This window comes from Zonotrichia albicollis, chromosome 15 (genome assembly GCF_047830755.1).
Source record: "Zonotrichia albicollis isolate bZonAlb1 chromosome 15, bZonAlb1.hap1, whole genome shotgun sequence".
NCBI classification, from domain to species: Eukaryota; Metazoa; Chordata; class Aves; order Passeriformes; family Passerellidae; genus Zonotrichia; species Zonotrichia albicollis.
Genome location: NC_133833.1, coordinates 3,799,437 through 3,825,574, shown reverse-complemented (window position 1 = coordinate 3,825,574; position 26,138 = coordinate 3,799,437). Strand labels below are relative to the sequence as shown.

Sequence of the window (26,138 nt, the reverse complement as noted above, 5' to 3'; positions counted from 1 at the left end):
ACTCTCAGTTTAGGAAACCAGTCTCTTACTTGTCCCTTGAGGCTCCCAGTGCCAAGACAATGGGATCAGCAATTTCCAGCATGGACTGAAGGATGGATGCCACCACAATGAAAAGAATAATACTGAGCAGGAACGCCCGATGCACAACTTGGAGCTCAATCAAACCTGTCTGCACAGCCAGGATCAGGAGTGTGACTCCTTCAGTCATCCCCCTGCAGATCAACACAGTCAAAAACCAAACAATCACATCTCTGTGTCAATGCTGGTTCAAAAGTACATCTAGAAACACCAGGAAATAAACTGCATGCTTCTGTCACAACCTTTCAGATGTCACTGGTTTTGGGTTTCACTGGTGTCCCTTGGAAAGCTTTAACCAGGGAGGGATGTTTTCAGAAATGCTGAAGTGCTGGGCTTATGAACCAGCAGATTTTGCTCCTGACAAGCAGCATTTGGGCTACATCCAGCTCAGACACCACCCAGCACAAAACATTTTAAGGACCCAGTTTAGGCAAATTACCAATTTTGCCATTTTTCAGTTTATTCCTCCTGTACCTAAACCTATCCACTCCCCTCTGTCTTGGAACCTCAGAGTGACTTTAATCCTCTGAGGATCACCACAACTATTTGATGCAATGAAGTACACACTTCACCAAAAGATGCTTTTATATAGATTACTCTTATGCCGCCCCAATTTATACTTCTTCTGCTTCTACATCTTGGAAACCAAAATGTAAAACATTCTTTTGCAAATGGCCTCAAGTCTCTACAGAGAGTTATGGGCTGGAGTAACAGGAAAGGCAGTGTCAGGATCCCAATTTCACATTAGACAAGTTGAGACAAGCCTGAGAAAAAGCATTTTGGCTATTTCCCATAACAATTTACAAGCAATCCATACAATGCTGTGTTTTAACTCTCACAGATTAGTAATGTTTCATACATGATTAGAGGGGACATGAGGAAATGAAAATACAAAGTGTTTATATTATGCAAGCATGCGAAAATTTTTCAGTGACTCATGAAAACACAAGTGACTGTAAATGGCAAGTAACAGCCCTGAATTTGTGCAGAAATGAACCATCTTCCCAAGAAGTCTGTGACAAGTATTTTCACCTCAAATCTTTTCAATGCACACAAATTGGCATATAAAAAAATCTGTGAAAAAGTCAAGAGTCAAAAAACTGCAATGCCACCCCTGTATTTTTATATAAATCCCCTTTCTCTCTGTTTCTTTTCAGACCCTGGGCACAAGGAGGCTCTTACCTATTCATGGCAGGATCGTTCATGAATGCTCGGTAACCCTGTAGGTAAAACTTGCAGAGAGTCAGAACTCCCAGGGCAACAAAAGAGACTGTGAAAACCAATCCCAGCAGTGAGTATGGAGTGCTACAGCATTCGGCAATACTGCCAGGAGAGAGAGGAAAAGAAACAAAAAGAAAAGGTTAAAACTACTAGGATGAGCTCTCCCCTTGTCCTGTTAACTGTGCAAGTTGGTTTTAAAGCAAAATTGGACTGGTTTAATGAAAATGTGAGAATTTCTACACTGCTAATAAGTCTTCCAATAAAAAAAAAAAGATGAGAGAATTTTATTATTTCTTTCCAAGGTATGAGTTGATTGCAGCTCCCCCTTGGAGGCAGGGCTGTGCTGTGACATCCTGCAGTGCCCTCAGCACAGGGCCACGTGGTGGCACTGTCCTGCTGCTGCTGGGGTTCCAAGCCACAGGCCAGCCCAGAGCTGCTTGGCCACAAATAAAATATAACAATTTGATGTAGGAATAAACTCAACTTCAAGGAAAAGGACTGCTTCTCCTCTATTGTAACAAAACTTAAAATTGCAGAAGAAATGAACTGGAAGAAAAATTTCAGACCCCAGTGGTCTAGTTAATAAGCAGGAATATAGTCAGTGCTTCTGCATAATGCAGGGTGACACCATAAGCAATTTTAATGCTATATGCAGTATTGGCATTTCTTCTTAATGATAATTAATTTTGACAGCTTACAGGATGGCACCATAGACAGATACAGCAAGGCAAGAAAAAGCCCAGCAACTGGAAAGTCTGATTGGAAAAGTCAGAATCCAACAGCAGAATTAATCATGTATGATCCCTAAAGACTCTGTCCTGTGCTAGCTGGCTGTGTTCAGACAACTATTACCCCTCTTTTCCCCATGCCACTATGGCACTGTGACTAATCTGCCCAACCCAGCTCCTGCAGCACCCCCAGCTCCTCTCTGCCCTGCATTCCTGCTCCCTCTGCATGTACTAAAGCTGAAAAAGGCACAAAGGTTCCAGCCAGGAGAATCCCTCAAATGCAGCCTCTCAGTAACAGCACCAACACAGATCTCTATCCTTTATATTGCAACCTTTAAACTTTATAAAAGTTTACGGCCTATAAAACCTTTTAATGTCTTTAGGATGCTTTTACAAATCCAGTATCTTTCTGATCTTTACACCTCTGCCACATTAACCAGTGGGCTCAAAAGCTGCTTTGGGAGTTGGGTGCTTTGGCTGCTTGGATGAACTCAAGAATGTGTCCCACAACAAAATGATGAAAGCAATACATCCAAAACTCAGAAAGCAACACCATCATTAATAAGATACCAGATGGACTGAACTTCAGCTGAAAGATCTCAGACTTAAAACCAATTTATATACTGAAAGCAACCTCTGGACCAAAGCTTTAATTATGGCCACTCCATCCTCAAAGGAATACTTTGCTTTCTTTGGGAGCTCTCCCACAGTTCTATTAATGTCTGCCCTGAATGGGATCCATGCCTTTGCAGGACAAGCTTAACAGGGTTTATATGCATGGTCACTGCAATAAGGACAAATACTTGCTGGGTATCCAAGTGCAATAAAGCCAATATCCACATCTCATCTCTAAAAGAGCACAGATATTAATTTCAGAAGACAGTTCAAACAGAAAACCAACCATCTGCAGGCTCCTGAATTACCTGGTCAAGAAGAGGAAGAGAAGCCTCTCTCTGGAGGCAGGCTGGTCCCGTGTACTGAAATAGGAATAGATCTGAAGAGCAAACAAGACGAGCCAGAACACCATGAAAAGCACAGGGACCACCAGCTGGTTCCACAGAGACATTCCCAGTGCCAGGAGCCCATACACTTCCACCACCTGGGAAGACACAAAAGACAATTTGTTATTGAGTCACAGCACTTGGCATTTGATAACAGAAGGGAAGTCAACAATAGAGTCACAAGGAAGGCAAGGATGATCCAATGACATCAGCCATCCCACAGGAAGAGAGGAGGTACATCAAAGAACAGTTTGTGCCAAAGGCAGAGCTCAGGCTCAGCAGTGACATTTCCAGTCTGTCTGGCAGGGGGCAGAAGTACCTGACTCCAGCAGCAAACCCTCAGACCATCTCCATGTCCCTTCCTACAAACCCTGCCTTGGAGCTGCTCCCTCAGCCCACTCGCAGCTGGAGGGACGAGGACACCTGGCTCTGGCTCAGGCCAGCCCCTCAGACCCTCCTGCCCACTTTAAGTCACAGCAAGGCTGTTTCCTCTGTAGCTACTGCCGAGTCACTGCACACATCAGACACTGAAATGAGCCATGCCATTAAAAAGTAGTAAATCCACTTTGCTGACCTGTTTTTAAGGAAAAACGTAAATCCCCTCATATTTTATGCTTAAGTATCTCACAAGGATCATATACCTAATCCACCAAGTGCTTTGAAATTCATGCTCAAGACTTATATTGGAACACTCTGAAGCTCAAAGTACTTCCTTTGCATTGCAAAGACCAAGCTGAAATAATTTCCAAGATGCTGGAACTTCATATAGCTGGACTTAGGTCAAAAGGAAACTGCTCATAACTATTAATTCTTCATCACCTGCTTCCCACAATGCCATAGAATCCATGAAGGTAAGGAAATTTTTGGAAATGCTAAAAAAGCTGACAAGCATGAGGGATATGACACTCATGGACCTGCTGCAGCACTGGGGCTGATGGACAAGCAATATTCTGCTGGCAGGGACACAGTGCCCAGCTTCTGCTTTGCTCACAGACTTGTCAAGGAAGTGCACCTGCCCTCAGAGACTCCCCTGGCCTGGGAGCAAGGCAAGCAATCCTGTGCAGCTCCTGGCACAGAGCTCCACCACACTGGGAAAGGGTCACACAATGCTCACAATGCAGATTCATAACCCTGAGACATTTCTGGCACCTTCTGCTGCAAACCGGCAGCCAAGGTTCTGGGCTTGCTTTTAAATTATACCCCTGGGCACAGCCTAACACACACAAAAACACAAAAAGCTGCCCTGGTTCACCTGTTAGGGCTTTCAGGAAATGCTCCTGGTGTTTAACATCCCAATACTCACTAAGTTTTGACACTGATATCAAACCCACAATCAAATCCAGCCAAAAATAGCTGGACTTGTGTGTAATCTCACAAACACCAGGACAGCACTGAAAACCAACAATTGGTCAGAGTTACAGCAATGGAAATTCCAGTTGGAATGGCAATATCCTTCTCTGGAATAAACATCCAGGCTTGATTTGTAGCAGAGTTACTACCAGTGGCATGAACACACTGTGAGCCCACATTTTTTCTGCTGTTTCAGCAACACAAGCAAAGAGCAGCAAGTTCTTAAAAAACAAAAACCCCAGGTTTTGCCAGTACAATGTGAAAATCACTCCCAACCATTCACTGCAACTCTATCACATGTATTTAAAAAAGCAGCATCCAACATTCTTATAAACCCAGTGCCACATGACAAATTTTCTGTCGTTTTTTCTGTATTCCCAAGGGAAAAACACTTTATGCCCTCTGCATAAAAATCCAGAAGAAAGAGTATGATCAGTGTCCAAAGGCCAGAGATACAAGGAATACTTCCTGAGGATTACTATAATACAGTCTGGCATGGAAAGACTTTAAATACTGGGATGGGGCAGGGGGGACACAAGCAATTCTAGAGATGAGGAGACTTGGGTAACAGCAATATTTAGAACTCAATTCTGACAAACAAAAAATCAGCAAGAAACAACTATTTTCCCCTGTCAACCTGGAATGTATTTGCAATTAAAACATTTGTAAGATTTTTAAGTGTTTTAAACATGCCTAATAAAAAATAGATACAGGTCTCAAATCCAGATCTAATCTGAATTTGACTTCAGGGACCCAAACTCTGCATCCATTCATGTACATGGAAAATGGAAGTGAAGTGCTGGTTCCAATCTTCTGCAAGGTTTTGAGCTGTGCAGACAAGCAACTGTTTTACCCCAAATGTTGCCATTCATGCACAGTAAGCATGGTATTTCTGTTCTCACTGGAAAACAGGATAATGAAGCTTTGCCAGTCAGCTCCCAAATTAATTTTTAAATCAGCAGATCTACAAGCCATGGGAGGATTTGATTGGGCATCAGGAAAAATTTCTTCACTGAGAGGGTGGTCAGGCATTAGAAGGGGCTATCCAGGGCAGTGGTGGAGTCACCACCTCTGGATAAAGTTAAAAGATATACAAATGTGGCACTAAGGGACATCTCTGAGTGGTTGGACTTGATGAGCTCAGAATTCTTTTCCAACCTAAACAAATCTGTGATTCCATGGATGAGGTCAGACCAATGCTAGGTGCTGTACAAACACAGAAGGATAATCCTGCTCCAAAGACCAACTACATACAAAATAAATAACCAGACACCAACAATCACCATGACAGGCTGAGACCTTGGCACAGCACACACCTCCTGCTGCCAAGTTTTTGTTTGTGTATGACAGATATGACAGCAAACAAGAGCTTTAAAGAAGGTTTTGCAAGAGCTTAACAAGTTAAGTTTTCAGACTGCTTCTGGACTGAAGAGCAGAAGGCAAAAATACCCAAGTGCCTTGGTTTAAAGAAAAATCCAGGCAGTGACAAAAACTGAAACAGTGGCTCAGTCAAAAGCCAAGGAAGCATCAATCTTTTTATACTGAAATATACAGAAGAATGTATATATATATATATATAAAAATACAGGAAATGTGATGTTTCTGTACCACTGAGAAAGTGTCCTTTGTGTCCTTTGAACTAAACATTTTTCAGGTGTCAAAGCATTAAGAAAATGGACATGTCAGATCAGTCTTCTTGTTTGAGGTCTCAGTAATGTTGCTGCTCTAAAGAAAACACCACAGACTTTTCAAACCAGTGATTATTAGACTCAAAAGCAGCTTCAATGTCACTTACAATTTACCACTTCTATAATTACAAACACTTTTCATACAGAAAGTGTTTCTTGAAATGAACAGCTACTACAATGAATGCCCAGGGATTACCTTCCTCACTTAATGAGGCTGTAAATAAATTCCAGTGTGACACAATCTTGTTTTTTAGCCTGGATTTGGGAAGGAAGAAGCAAAGTCCAAGCAAAGTGACCACACTCAGCTGGCCAGCAGAATAATTCAGGCTCGTGTCTTAACTGCTCACCCATCCAAAGCTATCATAAATTAAAGAAAGAAGATGCTATGGACAGGAGCTTATTCAGCGGCTAAGAAAGGATGAGTTAGCACACAAGCACAGGTGCACAGAAGACAGGCAAAGTGGGTTTTTTTTTTACTTTCCTGCATAAAAGGCTCAGAAAACAGAATGGCTGCATCCACCATCCTACCTGGACAAGCTCTCTGTAGGCAGACTTTGCCAAGTTATAGGGCACCAGAAGATTGGATGCCAGGAAGTAGAGCACCTCCAAGCCGGTGAAAATCATGGCGAATTTGTTGATGATGACGATGGTCTCGAGCGGGACGAGGCAGAGCCGAGCCAGCAGAGGGAGCATGTGCGCGGAGAAGAGCCAGATCTGCTTGGTCTTCATGACGCAGGAGCAGAGCGTGCACACCACCAGCTGCCCTGGAAACGCGACACAGCAGTTCAGAACCAAGCTGATTATCCCCTTCAGGAAAAAGCGTATTTTTAATACGTTATCTTGCCAGAACACCGTTATCAACATCCAGCACATTATGATGGTTCTAACTAGGACATCTCTGTTACGAAACCAGGCTCCTCTCCGTGTCTTTTGCTGGGTCACTAAAGTTACCCTTTCCAAAATGCTTTCACTTCCCAGATTAGCCAGCTGTAAAGCCAAAACACATGCAGAATCAGATTAAAAAAGCCCCAGGAATAAATCATACAGAGGATAACTCAACAAGCCAGCCCTCTTTTTCCTCACCACCCCCAGCTCAGCTGAAATCCCATCAGTATCTGTACACACAGCAGCTTTTCTGAAGCCCAGCTACACTATTTCATCCTGACCTACACAAAAAAGCAATCAGAGGTCCCAAATGGCTTTTAGAGCAACAATATTTACACTGTCAAGAGGAATTACTGACCAAGAACAGCAACAGGAGAACAGCCAGGTCAGCAGCTGAGACTTCAATAATTTCATAACGCCCTGAGGCAGTTGCTCAGAATGATCACTGAAGCTTGCAAGTGACAGATAATTAACAACTAAATTCTCTTTAAGAGCTGGTGGGGACACAAGTATGAGCACATCTCCCCCACACACCCACAGATTTGGAGGGTGGTATTTCTAAAGCACTAAGACCACTTCAGTAAAACTGCTCCCTTCAGAGACACTGAAGTTGTACCCTTGATCCCAGAGAAAAGTAAATGGGGTAAAATGCACATTGCCTGGATAAGATCAACCCTCACTCATCATTTTGCAGTAAGGAAGAAATTTATGGCATATTATTTGAAAATAGACCCTTCTTCACCATCTATGTTAATTTATATCAAATGCCAAAATACGAAGTACGAAATTCAAGTGCTAATGCCCTGCTTTGGAACTACCTCCATGTTTGCATTTCGTAACTTTCCCTGAAACCAGAAGCTGGCCTTAGGAATAGAGAGGAACCTGACCAAGGCAAGTAACATCTCTAGGTCAGCATGAGCTCCATGTGCTCACATAAGCTCACTGACCTTGTAAGCCCTTCTGGATGGGCTGGGGAGGGAAGCAGCCAGAGGAGAAACAGCGGTAGGGTTTTGCTTTCATTCTGCCAAGCTTCCCTACCTAGGGAAAGACTTCTGCTTTCAAAATAACTGCAACTGAGCTGAAAGCAATCTCTAATCTCTACTACTTAAGCATACAAAGTTCTCCCTCCTGAACGCTGTCCCCTTTCAAGTTAAATTCCTACTGTCAATTTGACAGATGTATTTCTGAATTAGCAGATGCCTCTGCAGAACAAGCACCCTTGCTCTCAGCACGACACCATCAGCATACTGGGTCTTGTGAGCCTCCCAGAAAGTTACTCTACTCATCTCTTTAAACGTTCAGCTGACTCCAGCTCTGAAGCATTCTCCCTCTGCTTTGTTGTTCTCTGCCCACACACACGTTGCTACAAGCCTATTTCAGACACCAGCAGCTCACTGCTGTGCTGTCATATTCAGGAGCCTGGCAGGCAGCTTGCGAGGATTTCTGCGACTCACGGTAACTACGGCAACTCAGCCTCACACACAAAGGGACACAAACACCACCATCCAATGTGCTCTTCAGCATTTAATAAGTGTTGTCATCTGAAATCAAATACTGCAACAGCACCACATTAAACAATCCAGTGCTCTCTCTGGAGCTCTCAGATCACAAATTAGAGCCTGACTTCAGTCTCAGTAAACAGCAGAAGCTGCTTTCCTCCAACAGCCATGTGTGGAGTGTGCTCCTCATCCCTGCTCTGGCCCTCCCACCCTTTTAATTTAAACACTTGTCAAAAGTTACTTGTCATGGGAAGGAGAATTGTACACACCATCACAGGAAATACATGGAGCACTTTCTCTGGAAGCTCCAACCTCTTCCCTGAAGTGTGCACCTTGTCAATTCTCAACCCCTGCAGCAAAGGCATGAATGTCTCCAATGGAGCTTTGAGTGATGATACTTCCCATTTTAAACTGAGGTAGCAGCACCTTAGTTCAGGACAGCCAGAGATTTACCCTCTGCAGTAAATCACACTTTATCTGCAGGTGGGGCTGCACAGCAGCAGTCATCAACCTCACACAGAGAAAGTAACCTCACATCAAATCATAGATTTGAACACTCGAGGTATCTGCTATGACTATGAAATCCAGGTGAATGTTTGCACCCTGAAAACTGAAATGCTGTGGCCTGAAAACTGACAGACACAAATGAACCCAACAGCTGTAACAGCCCTGGAAGACACCAGCCAGGGTCCTCTGCTGGGGAATGAGGCAATGAGGAAGAAATCCACTGTGTGAACTTCCTGCCCGTTCTTTTCCCTTCCCCAAACCTCCACAGATACATTAAACATTGCTGACTAAAGATAGCCAGAGCCTCTCAGCTCGTAAGCTAATGGAAAATGTTCAACAAGAAAGCTGACATGGTACAGCCACTTGGAGTAGAGAAGCATCTTTGTTTCATTCACAATTTTAGAAAGCCGATGCCTGACAAACTCCCTGGCTACTTCAGTGACTTACTCAAAAACAAAGTATCCTAAAGTTAATATAAAACCCCATTACTGTGCCATAAGAAAAAGCAAGTCTTCGTGGTAGCATCACTTGCAAAACCCCCCAGCAGCTTTGAGAATCTCACAGATGCTGTGCTCCAAAGTGGCTCACTCATCCAAGGGGCCATCTCCAAAGACATTTATTTCTCCCAGGCAGCACTTAGGAACACATTATTATCCCCAGACAATAGTCATCAGACTGAGTTAAATGCAGGGGAAGAAATGACTGTGAGATCCCATTCAGAAAGTATTAATGAACAAAAGCATAAACAAAGGTTACTTTTGTGAACCAACTGATGCTGTACATCATTCCCTTAACTCTGACCAGAACTTCAGGAACCAGAGCTGTACCAGCAGCTCCATTATTCCATTCCCTCATGCACCTGCTCTGGTGCCTGTCAGCAGTGCTGCAGCACAACACCCTGTCAGGATGTGTGAGAAAAAGATGGAGCAAAGCACCTGTACATTCATTTTGCTGTGAAGATGACACCACTCAGTGCTGTGGATTCCTGAAACTCCACTGAATAAATAACCTTGTATACAACAAATGAAAACATTTCATATTTATACAAAACACTGTCAAGACTCACGGGCCACTTTCACAAGTCTTCCCCAAAGATGACTGCTTGTCATCAAGACCAAAATTACATTTTCAAGTTGGCTTTGAAAGAATAAGGACAATTAACAATGGGGACATTAAATATGTTAACACATACACATTTGCTAGTACAGTCACAAGCACCTATTTCTGAAACACAATTACAGTATGGGGACACTTTAGTCTGGTACCCACTACAACCCAAAACTGTATTGAATAAAATAATTCTCTTTTTCTCACTTGCTTTTAGTGCCTATTAAAACCCAGATGCAGCATGCTGGGTTTGACTCTTGGTTTAGTTTTCAGGTGTTACTGAATGACACAATCCCTCCTGATCTCTTCCTGCCCAGGCCTGCATGATGCTTTCTGAGGGATTCTGCTTTACCATGGAACCCTGCACTGCACCTGGGAGAAATTCACAGGACTAATTACAAACATTTTCTCATAAAAAACACGCCAGAAGCTTTAGCTGTACTTTGGCATCATTTGACAAGACATTCAGAAGAGAGAGAAGTACACCCAGACATTCAGAAGAGAGAGGAAATTATATCTAAATAATCTTTCCTTGAAAATTACCAGCATTACTTCTATTAAAATATTAAAATCAAAGACAAATGCCACACTTGAAAGTAAAGATGCAGGCAAACAGGAGATGGGTAAATTCTGTCAGACCTAACATACTGTAAAGTGGTAAACCCATTTTTATCTGCCAGTAGCAGCTGCAAGTAAACAGAAAGTAGCTGAGTTTTGCCAACAGTAGTACATGGCTGACTAAATCTGTCAATAATCTGATGGAAACCACAGATCTTAGTGAAAGGAATTAAGGAAGATTTTTCTTGCAAGCTTGTCTGAGGCTTCATTTTAAAATACACATGGTGTGTGTGTGTGTGTATATTCCAGTATCCTCTCAGGAGAACATATGGTTTAGTGTAGCAACCTTAACAATGAATTTCTTCTCTTCCAGTCAAAGTTCAAAGGGTAAGGAAACACTCTGGGAAGTCCAATTCTTCGTGATTTATTTGGGATTTTTAGGTAGGAATGTCATCTCTGCGATTAATCAAACAATTTAAATATGTTTAATTAGAAATATCCTCAGGACTCTGTAAAAAAAAAAGTAGCCTATAGTCCCATGCTCACACCCATCAATGTATTTCATCAGATTTTGTAAGAGAATGAAAGTGTTTAGCCATAAAGCCGATGAAGAATTTATGTGTACAACACCTGATCTGACAAAAACACTAAAAATGCCCTCAACTATTGAAATTTCTACAGTATTTCCACATAAAAGTCATTACAGACACTCCAGTTGTTCTGAATCAGACTGCATAGTCTGAGAATAACAGGGGCAGAGCATAACAAACAGACCTGGAAAGGATTTCAGATCTGCAGGTATGGGGTATTGGTAAATCAGTGGCATAGAAAAAGGCAGGCAGGATACAGCTGTCCTCCCGTGCCTCTTGCACATTAATAAGAATCACAACAAGTTAAAATAACAAAAGAGATTTGAAACAAAGAGGTAAAACATGCACATGTTCCAGTGAAGAGAATGAGAGCTGTCTCCCCTCAGTTATCTGAAGCACTCACCTACTAAAGCCGTCATGAACCGGTTCATGGAGAGAGGCTCCAGGTACATTGGTCCTTCATAGCCCGATTCCAGCTCGCTCCTCACGTAATCCCTAAAAACACAAACCCACAAACTGTTATCATCCATCTGATTCACACAAGCAGCAATTTATTCATTCCACATGTATGTAACTTCAGTGTACATCACAGCCAATTAACTAAACTGCAAAATGCAATATTAACACTGCTGTTCCAGCAGCCAGACTGATGGAAGGATCCAACTGAGGCATGACTTAAGGGAGAGCAGAATTATCTGTAATTAGACTCACTGGCAGAGCTGTAAAAATCCTTTGGGACATCTAAGCTGTTCTTCAGAGCGTGGCCTCAAAACTGCTTATTGACAAAGCCTCTTAGGCACCATTCCATTTTTAAGTATCCTTATTAAGTGGTTTTCTTCCTAACAATAATTTCTTTTCCCACCAGCAATGTGTGAAAAAAAAATCTGAGAGCTTGACAAAGAGATCTTCCAATTCAATACTTACAGTATTTTGCACTTAAGAAGTTCTTTACATTCAATTAAAAGATAAGTATGAAGGAAATGCAATAGTCATGGAGTAGAGTCAGGAACAGAGTTGTTCTGTTCAACACAATTTGAAAGTTTAGTTCTATCCTAGCAGACACCCACAAACTGATAAAACACTATTGACAGATACAGTAAGAGCTTGAAAATCTCTCAGAATTCCCCTCAGAAAAGGTGGGCTGGGAGGGTGGGCTCTAGCAATCAAAGTGCAGGGTAAGAACCTGAGGACCCTGGGCAGTTTTCCATTGTTGGTGGTTATCCTTTGGCTCTGCCCTTGAGTAGGTTAACACACCAACAGAACTCAAATACAAACCTCACACTACGAGCAGGCATTTCACACCCTCAGAAGCTGATCCTGGGCCAGCACAGCAGGAATTCTGCAGTGGCTCCTTAATCTGCCATCAGAGAGCAGGCAATACTCCTGACCTTCCACACCCAGCCTGTTTTCCTGCCATGCCCTGTGACCCTTCCTGCTCCTCTCCAGGGCAGCTGCACCCTCATCAGGGCACCACCAGCTCTGCCATCAGCAGCACAAAACCTGAGCTTGTTTCTGGCTGATCCTGTGCAGGACTCGCATCCACCCGCATCACATCCTGGGAATGCCAGACAGACACACTTGCTCTGACCCTGCATGCAGCTCAGTCTGTTTGCTTGAGGGGCAATTCAGTTATTCTGTGTTTATTTTTATCACTGAGGCCAGCCACACTTGCTGGGAGCAGATGCAGACAAAGCACAGGACAAAAACAGGACTGGAAACCACAGCCAATACAAGAACTGCTCTTTCTATTTTAGTGCAGAAATAGATGCAATTTAGTGCTACTGGGAACATTCTCTTCTCCCCAGAAATGTGGGAATATACCCTGCTCCTAGGATTAACTTGCTACCCCAAGCAAAGGTATTCACATTTTCACTTGCAAAAAAATCTCTGGAATTCAAGATATAAATCTCAAAGTACTAAAACAAACACTTCAAAGCCTGTTCTTCATAGCTGACAACACTGCCTACTCAGAGCAGCTTTTCAAGTGTCATAGTATACGTGAGGTATGTTGAAATGAGTTCTTTAGACTGCAACCTACAATTAAAAGCACATGAGGACTGAAAAGGCACCTAAATGACAATTCCAGACAGAAATCTTCCCTCTGTTCTCCAGGTATAGCTAAGCACAAGTGCTTTTTTTCCACCTTCCCAAATCCATAAGGTTGTAAACCTTTGGGCAAAGGGGTTATTTTTATTTATTTTCATCATATGGATCAACAGAAAGCACTTTCTGAAAACATCAGCAACACAAACAGAATAATCCATCAGTTACAGAAGAGAGAAAAAAATAACAGCCCTTCCAAGATACTGTAGATGGCTTTTTGTCTTAGTAAAATCATACTCCATCCTCAAATTTTGGCTGGAAACACTGGCTATTTCTAAGCTGCTGGAAGGAAAGCAGTGAAGACATCAAGTTTCTTCTATATTTGTTAGGAAACAGGTTATAAAATCATCCAGGATACCAAGATGACCTTACACAACTTAGCCAAGAGACACGAACAAAGCTGCACTTACAGTTGCTTCTTCACCCCCAGAACGTGCTTGGAGATGACCCAAATTTCCTCAAGCTGCATTTCTTGCTGTTGTCTGATTCAGTCATCTGCACAGAGGTCTGCACTTGGCTGAATTCTCTAAGTAACTCTCAATTAAAACTGAGTTTCAGGCCCACCAGTTTGGAGAAGCAATGTTTTAAGATCTCCTAAATTTTTTAAACAGTATTTTTAGCTGATGGCTGAATGAGGAAAGTGAAAGCAATGATTCTCCTATTACCAGTACAAACACAAGGATCTTTTGGCACAGACACCAATCAGAAGATGCCTCAAACAGCTGCAGTGCCATACAAGATGCTGAAAAAAGCAAGTGCCTGCACTCAATTTTGATCAATTAAAACTGTATTAATCTCCAGCTTTTACATTTGAGGATTGTTCACTTTACTGCAGCAGTGTAAGAAAACAAGAAGGCTAAAATCATTATTTACTAGCTAATGAAATGACTGAAACTACATTACTTTGGAAAATTAGGATTTAAGAATAAAGCTTAGATCAGATTCATTCTGGAGATTCATTCCCAGCCTCATTTAATCCAACTGCTGGCCTGTTAACAGGTACCCATGGACAGTCAGGACTAAATTGCTCCAAAGCTGGTAATTTTTCACATATGATCATTTCTTTGTTACTGAAGTACAAAAAGGTCTTCCATCACTAAAAATATGCTTTATAATTGACTGACATAAGGTACAGTGGTTATTTGACCTGACTCATATTGCTGACATTTACTTTGGGTGATTAATCTGCACTGTCAACATCAAACACACTCTCACAGGTTTCTAATGTCTACAGACAATCTTAAAATTAAGTGCATTTTAAGTTTGTCCAGAAGAAACAATTCAGTCTCTTGCTCCCACCCTTCTCATTTTAAGCTCTGTGAGGCTCAACACACCTGGGACACAATCATAATAAAACTGCAAAACATGAAACAAGATAATTATGTGAACTCCAGTTTTAGCATTAACAGTGTGTTTAATCTTATCACTTCTATTCTGCATCAGTTATTTTTCCCAAGCTGCTTTTTGCTGGAAATGGGTAAAAGAAATGTGATTCTTTTAAGCAAGACATTAGTGCTACTACATATGAAATAAAACCAGCATCCACCTTCCTTGTCAGGAGCAACAATTAATTTAGTTCACAGCATTCTTTCAAGCTGCATTCTTTTGTCTGAGTAGTTCTCCTTAGCATGAGTAGCTGAAGCTGCTGGAGTCTTCAGCCACAAGCTGCAAGCTCCACCTAGGAAAGCTGAACTCGGCTTGAACTCCTGCTCAGTTACAGGAAGAGAGGCCCTGGGAGCAGTGTGAGCTCTGGGTCACAGCAGAAGCCAAACAGAAGCAGCCAACACCCACCTGGAGACAGAGAAAGAATCCAACAGGGAGCAAGAAGGTTCCAGACAAAACCCATCACTGGAGCAAGGGTGTTTGCAAAGCACACCAAGAGTGGATGCAGGATGGGTGCATTGACTGTGAGGGTACAAAAGCTCTGGTTTTTATGTTCTGGGTCCCTGGCTGCAGCTCAAGCTGTTCCTATTGCCATGCCACTCCATTATTACGCTAATTTTTCTCGGCATTGGAAACTGCTGCAGGAAACTTTCACAACTTCTTGTCTCCAATACCCAGGTGCTGGCATTGGGTGAGTTCACCAGTACCTCTGGAGCAGGAGGCATTGAAGGGTGAGTGTTAAAACTCCCCAGGGCAGATTTGGAGAAGGTCCTGCAGTGGGTTTGAGTCACTCTCAGAGGCTTGATCAGACAGTAATGTGCACACAGAAAGGGGATTCAATTCCTCATGTAAGAATAGAGTTCAAGTCCCTCATAGCAATGGGAAATCTAATTCTTCAGATACAAACTGTTGGCCAAATCTGACACCAAGACTGGACCCAGCTGCACCTACACTCCTCTCTGAACCTCCTGACACCACAGGAGGGTCTCCCTGACAATCTTTTTTGCTGCTTGTTCTTTATTCTTTCTGGTAACAGGGAACAAACTCAGCGTAGAAAAGGGGATGCCCTTGGCCAAGGTATTGCAAAATTGAGAAAAGATTTATGGTACAGCTCAATTATCTAAAGAGCACACAGTGGCCTTGTGCCAGGAGGAATGGCCATATATTACTGGGACAGCTGGTGGGGGCCCCAGGAAATTTGGCCACTACATGGAACTCTCAATCAATTAAGACTCACTTATTTACGACTCCGCTTAGAGGATAAAAGCCCTGGACAAATGCACTGGTGCTTGAGGGAAAGAAAATTGGATACACCAGGCTCATGTCAAACAGGGGTGAGTAACCAGCCAGCTAATGAATGATGGCACTGTGAAGAACTGATACTCTGAAGAGATGGAGTGGGACAGCTCACTCACCACCCCTGGTGCTGTTAACCCAGATGAGCACAGCTGCATGGCTAAGTACATAATCAATGCACAATTCAGTGTGCTATAAAGTTAACAGGACTAAAGAGCAGCTAATTCACACAGATTGTTAGGGGCTGGGTTACCCAGCCCCTAAAGCTCTGTAAAACCCAAAGAAGCAGCTCTCACTTTTTGTTGTGAATCCAACACAGCTCATGATCCAAACACTGCCCAGCACAACGAGCTCAGCCACCAGCCCTCCACAGGGAAGGGAGGAGCTGATCCCACAGCTTCTGAAATCAGCACTAGCTCTTAGCTGCATCCAAGCACAAGTGCAAATAAAATCTATGGTAGCCACAACCATAAGAGAAGGGGAAGGGTGTATCTTACACACTGAAATATAAAAAAAATTTGAGAAAACGCAACTGATTTTGAGAGAGAATTCCAACGGTGGTGGTAGGCAGCCAATTTCCCATATAGCTCCAGAGTAATAATGGCAGAGCTTTTGTCTCAACAATACACACCCCATTAATTCTAACACCACAGACCCAATCCCTGTATTAGCACTGAATCATGATGGAACTGCTCTCTACCCACCAGAGCTGAGTATGGCCCAACACAACAGGATCAAATGGCAGGGTGTCAATGTTGATGTGCGTGTTGCTGGAGAACAACACGGATTTATTTGTGAAAGAAAAACCATCAAAGCTCAAGACATTTGTTTTGACACTGAACAAAGTGTCTGTCACTTGAAATACATTCCAAAGAAAGCCCTGAAACTGTACTTGCCTATGTTGGAAAAGGATGTGTTTGTGTAAGAACTCTTTGTAATCTTATGTTTGTAAATAATATCACTATAGGGACAATAATCACTCAATTACTTTTAACTGTAGAAACACTGTAGGATGCAATTTTAATTATTCAGCTCCTATTATGTCCAATCAATGGTTACAGTCCAATTATACTTAAGCTAAAATTTACTACCTATCCCCTTTAGAATGAATCCTGCATTGGTGAGGAAGCCACTAAAACCTGATCACCTGTATCAACTGCTGGAATGTGGCCAAAATGATGGACAACAATTTCTAGTCACCATTCAGTGCAGAAGAGATGCATCATGTCTTGGAAAAAGTGAAGAAGGAGGCACAATGGAGGGAAAAATGAAGAAGGAGGCATCCACTGATGGTAGAAAACTTTTTTTGGGTCGTCACCAACAGCAATGTAATCTATATTAAGATGCTCCATCCAGTGGTGACCTTGTTCACTCTGCTAATATTGTGCCTATTTCTTGTAATAACGTTGTATGTGAGACTAAGGGTTGTCTTTAAAGACTGTGAGTTCCTTCTGACATATGAGGAGGAATGCTTCATAAAAAAAGCAGGACTGTTGTACATCAGTTGTGTTCTTCTAACTGTATTCTTCTCTCTGGGTGGCTTTGCTTAGCAAAAGTAGCTGAAGCTGCTGGAGTTTTAGGCCACAAGCTCCAAACTCTCACCAGCTCCAAGATCCCACCTAGAAAAGCCAAACTTATCTTGAACTCCTGCTCAGTTACATGGAGGGAGGCCCTGGGAGCAGTGTGAACTGGAAGATAGGGAGGCCATAACTCAGCAGGAGCTGCAGCCCAGCCAGATGAAAGCAGCCAACACCCACCTGGAGACAGAGAAAGAATCCAACATGGAAAAGGAAGATCCCAGACCAAAACCCACCACTGGAGCAAGGGGTGTTTGCAAAGCTGATGAGGAGTGGAGGCAGGATGGGTGCATTGACTGGCAGGGTGCAGAGCCCCAGGGATTTGTGTGCTCTGGGTCCCTGGCTGCAGGCACCCAGCTCAAGCTGCTCCTATTACTGTGCCTCTCACTTATTAAACTCATTTCTCCTGAAATAGGAGACTGCTGCAGGAAACCTAAGGCAAAGAGATTTCATTAAATTGGATTTTGGGTTTTTAAAGCTCTCTTCTTTCCATAAACAGATGGTATGTTATTTCCACCCAAATTGCCAGGTTAGCATGCTACATACAAATGTAGCATCTTCTGGAGTGCTCCAAGTATTCACAAACATTACCTAAACCATCTTTACACATTAAGGTAATTCTCAGCTCAGCAGGTAAGGAAACAAAACATTTAAAAATTAAATAACTTGTCAAGGTCACATAAACCTGGAAGTCTGAAGTCAGAGCTTAACTATAAAATTCAGATGATCTTATTTCCAGACTTGCAGATGAAGTGCAAGCTATTTCTGGGGTGGAAAAAAAGCACTGAAAGCTGAAGTCTTTCAACAGCTCAGAATTTCCAGGACACTGCAGAGTCACAAGTGCCAGATGATTCTGGTCTTGTTCTATAATTTGCACTAACCAAACTGGCCTCAATATAAGACCTCTTCATTGGTCTTAAATAGCATCTCAACTGGTAGTGCATGCAAGCAAGTCCCTGGAAGTTTTCAGCTCTGAGCAGAATTACTAGCAAAAAACACTGAAAAACAGTTTGCACATGTGACTACTGTGTGTCTTGTAATGATCAGGCTGCTAAATAGAAACATAAGTTGGAACAGGATAGCTTTGGCAATAAGAGGAATGGCTCTGCCAACAGATATGTCTGTCACATTTCACTATTTTCAGTGTGAAAACTAATGGGATTCAAAAATTCTTTTGTAGGGCTAATTCAAGTGTCACTCCCCAGATATGATTCCCTGACTGCACAAAGGTTTCAGCTGAGAGCCCCTTGCACTGTGCTTCCTTCCAATCCAAACCAGCCCAGGGAAGGGGAAAGCTCACTCAGAAGTGTCAGCAGCTACATTTGCCTTGCAAAATACCTTGGGAATACTGCTGGACTATTTGAATCCATGACATCTTTAATTAAATATATTTTTTGTGCTAGTTGATGCAAGATTTAATTAAAGCCTTTATTAACTCGCTCCAGGAGCACCAAATAGAGAAAGCTTAGAAGGAACACACAGAACAGTCCAAGCAGTATTTACTAAATATGTTACAATAAAGCCTATTAAGTCTCAAAGCTCACAAAGCAACAGAAGTCAGAATTTCTATTACACAGAAATACAAACAAGGCATTAGAAGCAAACACAGTGCTATCCCTTAATGTATCAACCAAATATGTAACATCTCCCTTTCTTCCAAAAAATTTAAAAACCTGGAGTGGCATAAAAACCTCCAGCAGTAAATGTTCTGCACCAAAGCCCTCTGTCTGATGGGCATTTGTTACCAGATTTATTACTTCAACACTTAAATAATGTTTAGGTTGCTTTTTCTAATAAATAAGTCTGTAACCCTCTAAGAAACACCCACAAACTCCATCTATAACAAGTCAGGACTCCCCTGAGGATGACAAATAAACCCTTTTTTCCTTCCTACCATGAGGCTATAACTCCTCTCTTGTACACTCATCCTTCCCAGGAAATCACCAACTGCAGCTCTGACAGCCACAACAGCGACATGTCAAATCAGCACAAAACCTTCATTAACACTCCCCTGAACTGCAACATATCAAGAAAAACATTCCAATAAATGCTCTGGAACAACAATTTTGATGTGGAAATAACAAAACTATCACTTCCATTAAATCAATTGAAAGCACATTTTTAAATGCTTCCCATCAGCAGGCACCAAAATAAGTCAGGCTCAAATCCATATTTTCAAAACTTCCCATGCAAAGCCTTTAATGTGATGGCAGTGTCTTTGGTTCCAATTAAACATTGTGTCAGTAGGAAAGTTTACACTGGCTTTCAACACATTTAGCTGAGGCCAAACAAAGATGGTTGATTCTGTCTTGTTTGACTCAGAGTTCTCCAGACTCCTGCTCTTTGTTTCAGATCCAAAACACCTGCATCCACTGTAAATTCAAATTTGTGTAACACATTTTAAGAATAAATTCCACTACTACTTTGCTTTTACTGGATTCCAGATCTGCTCTCTGTCCTGAGGTGCCAGGAAACTAAAAGTAACATCCTGTCTGCTGTGTAAAACACCCCAGTGCTGAAAGCATTTTAGCTGAGCCACTGAGTAACTTAGATTCCTGCATCAGAGGCCACATTTAGTCCTGTGGTAAGTGCTTTCTCTCCTTAGATTGGTGGGCATTGCACTCCCCAGACAAGCAGCTCAAAATTCCTGGTGTTTTATCAGTGACTTCAAAGAACTACTTGACTGCATATTTAATTCTGTAAACTTTTCCAAAGACAGAGAACAGCAAGATATATTTAGATGTCTGACATAGAAAAAAGGCCTCTACAAAATAATTTATAGAAAATATTAACAAAATAACTGTTATTTTTCGAATGTCCAAACCAAGCTAAAAATTTAATCCATTTATCCTTACCTGGAAATTTGGTGCCCAGCATAAAGCAGCAGTGCAGTCAAAAAATACAGGTAAAGCTGAACCAGGTGTTGCCTTGGCAAAGTTAGGAGCACAACACTTAAGATGTAACCTGTAACAAAAAGCAGAAGCTGACATTTAAAACAATGCTATCTAACACCAAATTAAAATAACACTTAGCATGTTCACAATTTGAGATGGGGACACAGAGGCTTTACTCCATATTTGTCATATTAAAGCCCACTCCAGCTATCAGGGTTGCATAAATCAAGGACAGGACCTGTCACAGGCTGGGATTTGTAGCTTTTTATCCCAGCAGTTCCTGCAGCTCTCATTAGAATTTAGTGAGGCTGCTGACAATGACCCAGTGCAGCTTTACTCTTTAAGGCCACAGCCTGGCTGCTCAGCAGCCTCTCCAGCAAGCAGAACCCTGTTTTCAAAAGGATCTCACTCAGAGGCCCACATAAAGCAGCACTTTGAAGCCCACTCCATAAGAGGGTGGTGCATGTCCAAACTCCTCCTTTCCAGACAGGCTGCAGGTCAAAAACCCACTCATGGTACCCTCACAAATATTTATTTCCAGGCTCTCTCTCCATCACTGCAGTGCACTTGTGCTCCTTCTGAAGGTCAGCTCAAGAGCCTGGCACTGAAATCCATTTAGGAAAACAACCCAGCAACAGCCAACAACTCCCCTGAAGCTAAAGAAAAAAATGTTAGAGAAGAACAGATCCTGACCCTCACAGCCACACCAGTCATGTCACATTTAAAGTTTCATACATTTATTCAGCAACGTCAGGCACAGTCTTTTTAGCTAATTTATATTTTGAGCTTTTGAAATATATTTAATAATGCAACTCTAGATTAAGCAGTCATGAGCAGTGGCACAACCAGGTACTATCAAACAGCTGGGGAACACAGCATGTTCCAGTATTTGAAAAAGATATTTCAGTCAGTATTTATGAAGAAGTATTTCAAGGCTGCTTAGTATCTGCCATGTTCAATAAGCCACCTCTGTAAAACTCTACCAACACTTTGGTCTTCAAAATCTTGCAAGATGCTCCAAGAAAAGACAACAGACCCACAGGACAGCAAGCAGAGAGAGATCAATTCAGATAAGACAGATTATAGGATCAATGACAGATAAAGCCTATTTACTTACCTTTTTAAAATACCAGTATATAATTTATGTATTTAACATTAAAGATAATTTTTCAATCATCTTCGTGAAGTGGGTGTGACAAGTTGCACATTTGTCTCAGGATGTGCTTTTTAAAACACTGAAATAATTGGTAGTATTAAAAATCATTTATTAAAAATCAAGTGTCATACAAGTCACTAATTCTGTGCAATATCACTTTGACCAGAGGGCTGGAGCACCTCTCCTGAGAGGACAGGCTGGGAGAGTTGGGGTTTTTCAGCCTGGAGAACAGAATCATTTTTATTTTGAGCTTTTTTAAAGGGGCCTGAAACACAGCACTGCATCAGTTTCCTTCTAGCAACTGTTTTATACAGAGTAACTTGCATTATGTTCTGCACAATCAGTTTTCTTCACAAACACCTGCATTTGCTGGAATTCCCATTCACCACCTTCCTTCCACCAAACACACAAATGCCAAGAGCAGGAACTCCTCAGCATCCTCCATGAAGACATTTCACTGCTTGCAGCACACCACGGCCTCAGGAGCCAGCTCCAAGCTCTCACACCATCTGCAGCCATTCCTGCATCTCACCTCTGCTGCATTCACCCCTGGATTCCTCTGGGAGGGACAATTCTCCCTGAGGAACAACCCACAACCATCTTTCATTCCAGCACAAGTCAAATCTCTCTAAACCTTTCCTTCTCACTGTAGCCTGTGACTCACCTTCAGGTGGAGAACTAAATGGAGTTTATTATGCAGTCTTTTATTCCTCTATTACTCTATAAATAGTTTTAGAATACCTGTTTACCGTATCTGTATTTAAGCTGTGTCATCTTTACCTTATTCTATCACAAGAAATTCTGCTCCTTGCCATGTGAGGATGTACCTGAGCAATGGCAGGATCCTTTCTGTAAAAGTAACACGTTTTAGAGGGCAGTAACAAAGATGTGATACAAAGATGCAAGGACTTAAATATCAGTGAAGTTCACTCTCCTCTACAGGATCACAAATTTAATCAAAATACTTAGGATCCTTCAGGACACAATGAAGGAGTGCAAAAAAAAATAAAATGCTAAATTAAAAGATGAAGCAAGTGCTGTCACAGTGCCTTGTAAGCAGCAGGCTGCCACACTGCACAGATGCTCAGATCCACGAGACAGCCAAGGTTACTGCAGAGGCTTCTGCAATGAACTCCACTGCTCAGGAGCTTGGGCTGGAATGGAAATGTTCACTTTGAAGCAGCCATTTGGTTTAATTGTTAGACTTTGAAAAGGGGGAGAGCAACAGACATTTAAAGTAGTTTCCATTCAATCTTATTTACAATTTCCTCTTGTGACTTGGTAAGAGGGAGATTTCAGCACACTTCATACTGCAATATTTGCATTTTTGCTGCAGAGGCCCTATTCCCAAAGTGGTACCAACCTCATTTTTATCAACAAAGCTTCTGCCAAAAAAAAAAAAAAAGCCAAATAATTCTTTTCCAACCCATCTGATTGCACAAGAAAAGGAAGACAAGCTCAAATTCAGACACTTTCAATAATATTCTATTTCCTTTGTTCTCATACAGACAAATGAAGTAATTAGTGTATGATGTAAATAAGATTCCACTTGAAAAAAAAAAAAAAAAGGACCAGGAAATGAAATTTCTCACAGTAGCTTTCTCATCTAAATCATTACACTCTGTTTTCATTTGCACCTCCTCTGCCAGAAGAAAACACGATGCTGAGCACATATATGAGAACATACATCCCTTTGGAGAGAGTCCCCACACACAAGGACTGAGAGTTTGAGAAAGAGCCATCTCACTGGGTAACCTCTGAGCAGGGGTTAACAATAACTAACACTCACTCCCATCCAAATGCAGCTTTTGAGCTCTGTGTCAGCAGTGAGCACTCCCCTCCTTTGATTTGGGCACTGCTATTTTTGCTCTTGGGACTTGGTGCATTGTCCCTTTTGACTCACCATGGACATTTCTGGATAAAGCAAGCAGCAGGCTCAGAGAAGCCCAATTCCTGCCCCAGTAAAGGAATGGTTCTAAAACACATTAAAAACAATATACAAACAAAAAAAGATAAAGAAAAGACAGAATGATCTTTCCTGAATAGTCAGAGTGATGTAGTGCCACAACACCAAGAAGGAGCCTTGCACCTTTATGCCTCCAGCTGTAAGGAGCATTACAGCAGCCACATTCTGCCAACCTTGAAAATACACAAATCCCCCACTCAGCTCCTATTCAGGAGCACAAGGAAGCAGAGAATTCCACTGCCTCTCATGCAAGATGGTACAGATTTAGGCTCCTCTGGAGAAAATAAACAGTGAAAATCATCCTAAGCAGAAAAGCAAAGTTAAGCACTGCTAGACAAGAACATTGGTGCATTAACCAGTTCATGACCTCATTTACAACCTGTTGGTTCAGCTCAGTGGAAACCTCTGGCTGTGCAGGGCTCACTGCTCAGTGAGCAGCAGCTCAGACTGCCTCTCAGCAATCTCTCTCCATTTATGCACCACCAAGGTGTTCCCAGCTCCTCTCACCAGAATCACCTTTGCCGACTCAGGTGTCTGAGGTTTATTGACTGCACACAATGGAGGCTTCTGGAACATGATCAAAGTCACAACTCATCCTCTTTATGAAGCACTTTAGTGCTCATTTGCATGATTACAGATCCCTTGTGTCCATTTCACATCATCACTCACAGTTTCCTGCACATTTAGTCTAAAAGTGAGAACTTTGCACACGAAAGATTTCATAACATTTCTTTAAAAGGCCACACCAACTCTTGGAGTGCCAGAATTGCTTGGATTTTACCAGGAAATTAATTTAGGGAGCCTTACTTTTCCATTTTCCCATATCCTGTGAGGGTAAAGGGTCCATGATTTGCAAAGCAACTTGGTGGGAAGCAGCAAGTGCTGAGGCTCAGGCTCCATCCCAACAGGCAGCTCTCCTGCCTCAGAGGGATCAGTGCTCTCTGAGTTACTCACTGCACTTCAGCCTAATCCTTGACTGTCCTCATTTCACTTCGTTCACACAAATATCTGGCCACGACATGCAAGTGCCAACAGAACAGGACATACCTCTGAAAGCCTGCTTTTGAGATGGTAGAAGCACTACAGAAACAACTGGCACATTTATTTTTAATTCTCAGGATAACCAACCACTAGACTGGTTACACTGCAATTTACGCAGAGATTTCATAAATTGTCAATGTCTAAATCATCCATCTCAAGGCAAGATTTTTAAAAGATGTACTTTTATATACCTGTCTTTCAGAAAATGACAGAAAATTAGTTCAAAACTGAGAAAGCACACATACAAACATAGTTGCACATATGGAAATTGGCATTTACTCAGTCATGGCTCAGAACAACTATAAACAGAGATCAGAAATCCTGTTATCAACATCTGCACATCTCAGTGAAAATAATGCCAACAAAACAATTTATTCATTACTGGGGTACTGCCATCAACAGCTGTTTCTTCAATTTTTAAATGCATAACAGACTGGGTACTTTAAGTATAAATAATCCAAGAAATTGAGTTCTTTACAGAGATTTGCAGTATTGTCTGAACAAATAAAATGGACTTTTGATTCTAGTTCTGCCATATGATGCAGAGGCTCTTTATAAATCACTAAGAGAAGCTGCAATGCTGTTATGAGACTGGTATTCAGAAACAAAAATTTTAAGCACCTCCTTTCAAAAAGGCTGCTAGTGGCTCCTTTTCAAAAAAAAAAAAAAAAAAAAAAAAAAAAAGAAAGTAGCAATGTGGGTTTCCAAAAAAGAGACATCAGATTTATACAGAAAAGCTACCTGAAAGTATCCATATGCTGAGAAAGCTGCTTAGGAAAGACCTACAACATTTAGGGAGCAGTAAAGCAATCTTCAGTCCTGAGTCAGAAAATAAAGAAAATAAAGAAGGCTGTGCTGGATTTTGAGCATGGCACACTCTCTACCTCCTCCTGTGCCCTACCAACTGCAGCACACACTGCATTTTATCCAAGAAGAGAATGAGAAGAGGTAACAAGTGATTATTTTAAGAAATAAAGACCAAGTCCATGTTATCAAATTGCACTTGATTAAAAATAGCTATACTTTAAAATTAAATAGTAACACTCAGAAAATAGTTCTACTAGCCATTTATCCAAGTGCTGCTGGCAGGAGAAAGACAGAAGACATGAGGCAGCAAAGCCAAACATGCTGATCCTAAGCAGGACCTCATCTTTGTATGCATTAACTGTATTTACACATTTAAGTCATGCATGCTCTCTTGCAATTTTAGGAAATTTGTTTCTGTACTGAAACAACTCATTTCTTCTCACACTGAAGCTTCCCTTGACACTCCTTACAGTGCTTGTACCAGAGCAGAGTATCTCTCCCCTAAAAAGGCAACACAAAAAAAGAAATCTAAATAAAAGATCTGCGTAAAGCACAAGAGCTTAAAGAGAAGTGGGCAGACCAAAGGGTGCAATCAGCACAAAGGGCAGGAAGTCCAGCAGGTTTCTCTTCCCTCAAGCCCCCCTCATAAAAGCAGCATTCATAACAAGCAGCTTGCACCTAGCAAGTGATGTGACCAAGAGAT

General features: G+C 41.8%; 1 protein-coding gene across 3 annotated transcripts in view; it reads right to left on the bottom strand.

Annotated features, from left to right (window-relative positions):
* Positions 1-26,138, bottom strand: part of RNF145 (ring finger protein 145) — a 43,952-nt gene that overhangs the window by 5,851 nt on the left and 11,963 nt on the right. For all 3 annotated transcript variants that reach the window (XM_074551958.1, XM_074551959.1, XM_074551960.1), the window contains exons 3-8: positions 20,427-20,535; positions 11,616-11,707; positions 6,595-6,830; positions 2,951-3,126; positions 1,261-1,401; positions 30-212 (exon numbers count right to left, since the gene is read on the bottom strand). In XM_074551958.1, the coding sequence (XP_074408059.1) occupies positions 30-212; positions 1,261-1,401; positions 2,951-3,126; positions 6,595-6,830; positions 11,616-11,707; positions 20,427-20,535 (937 nt within the window). The remainder of the gene's footprint in view (positions 1-29; positions 213-1,260; positions 1,402-2,950; positions 3,127-6,594; positions 6,831-11,615; positions 11,708-20,426; positions 20,536-26,138) is intronic.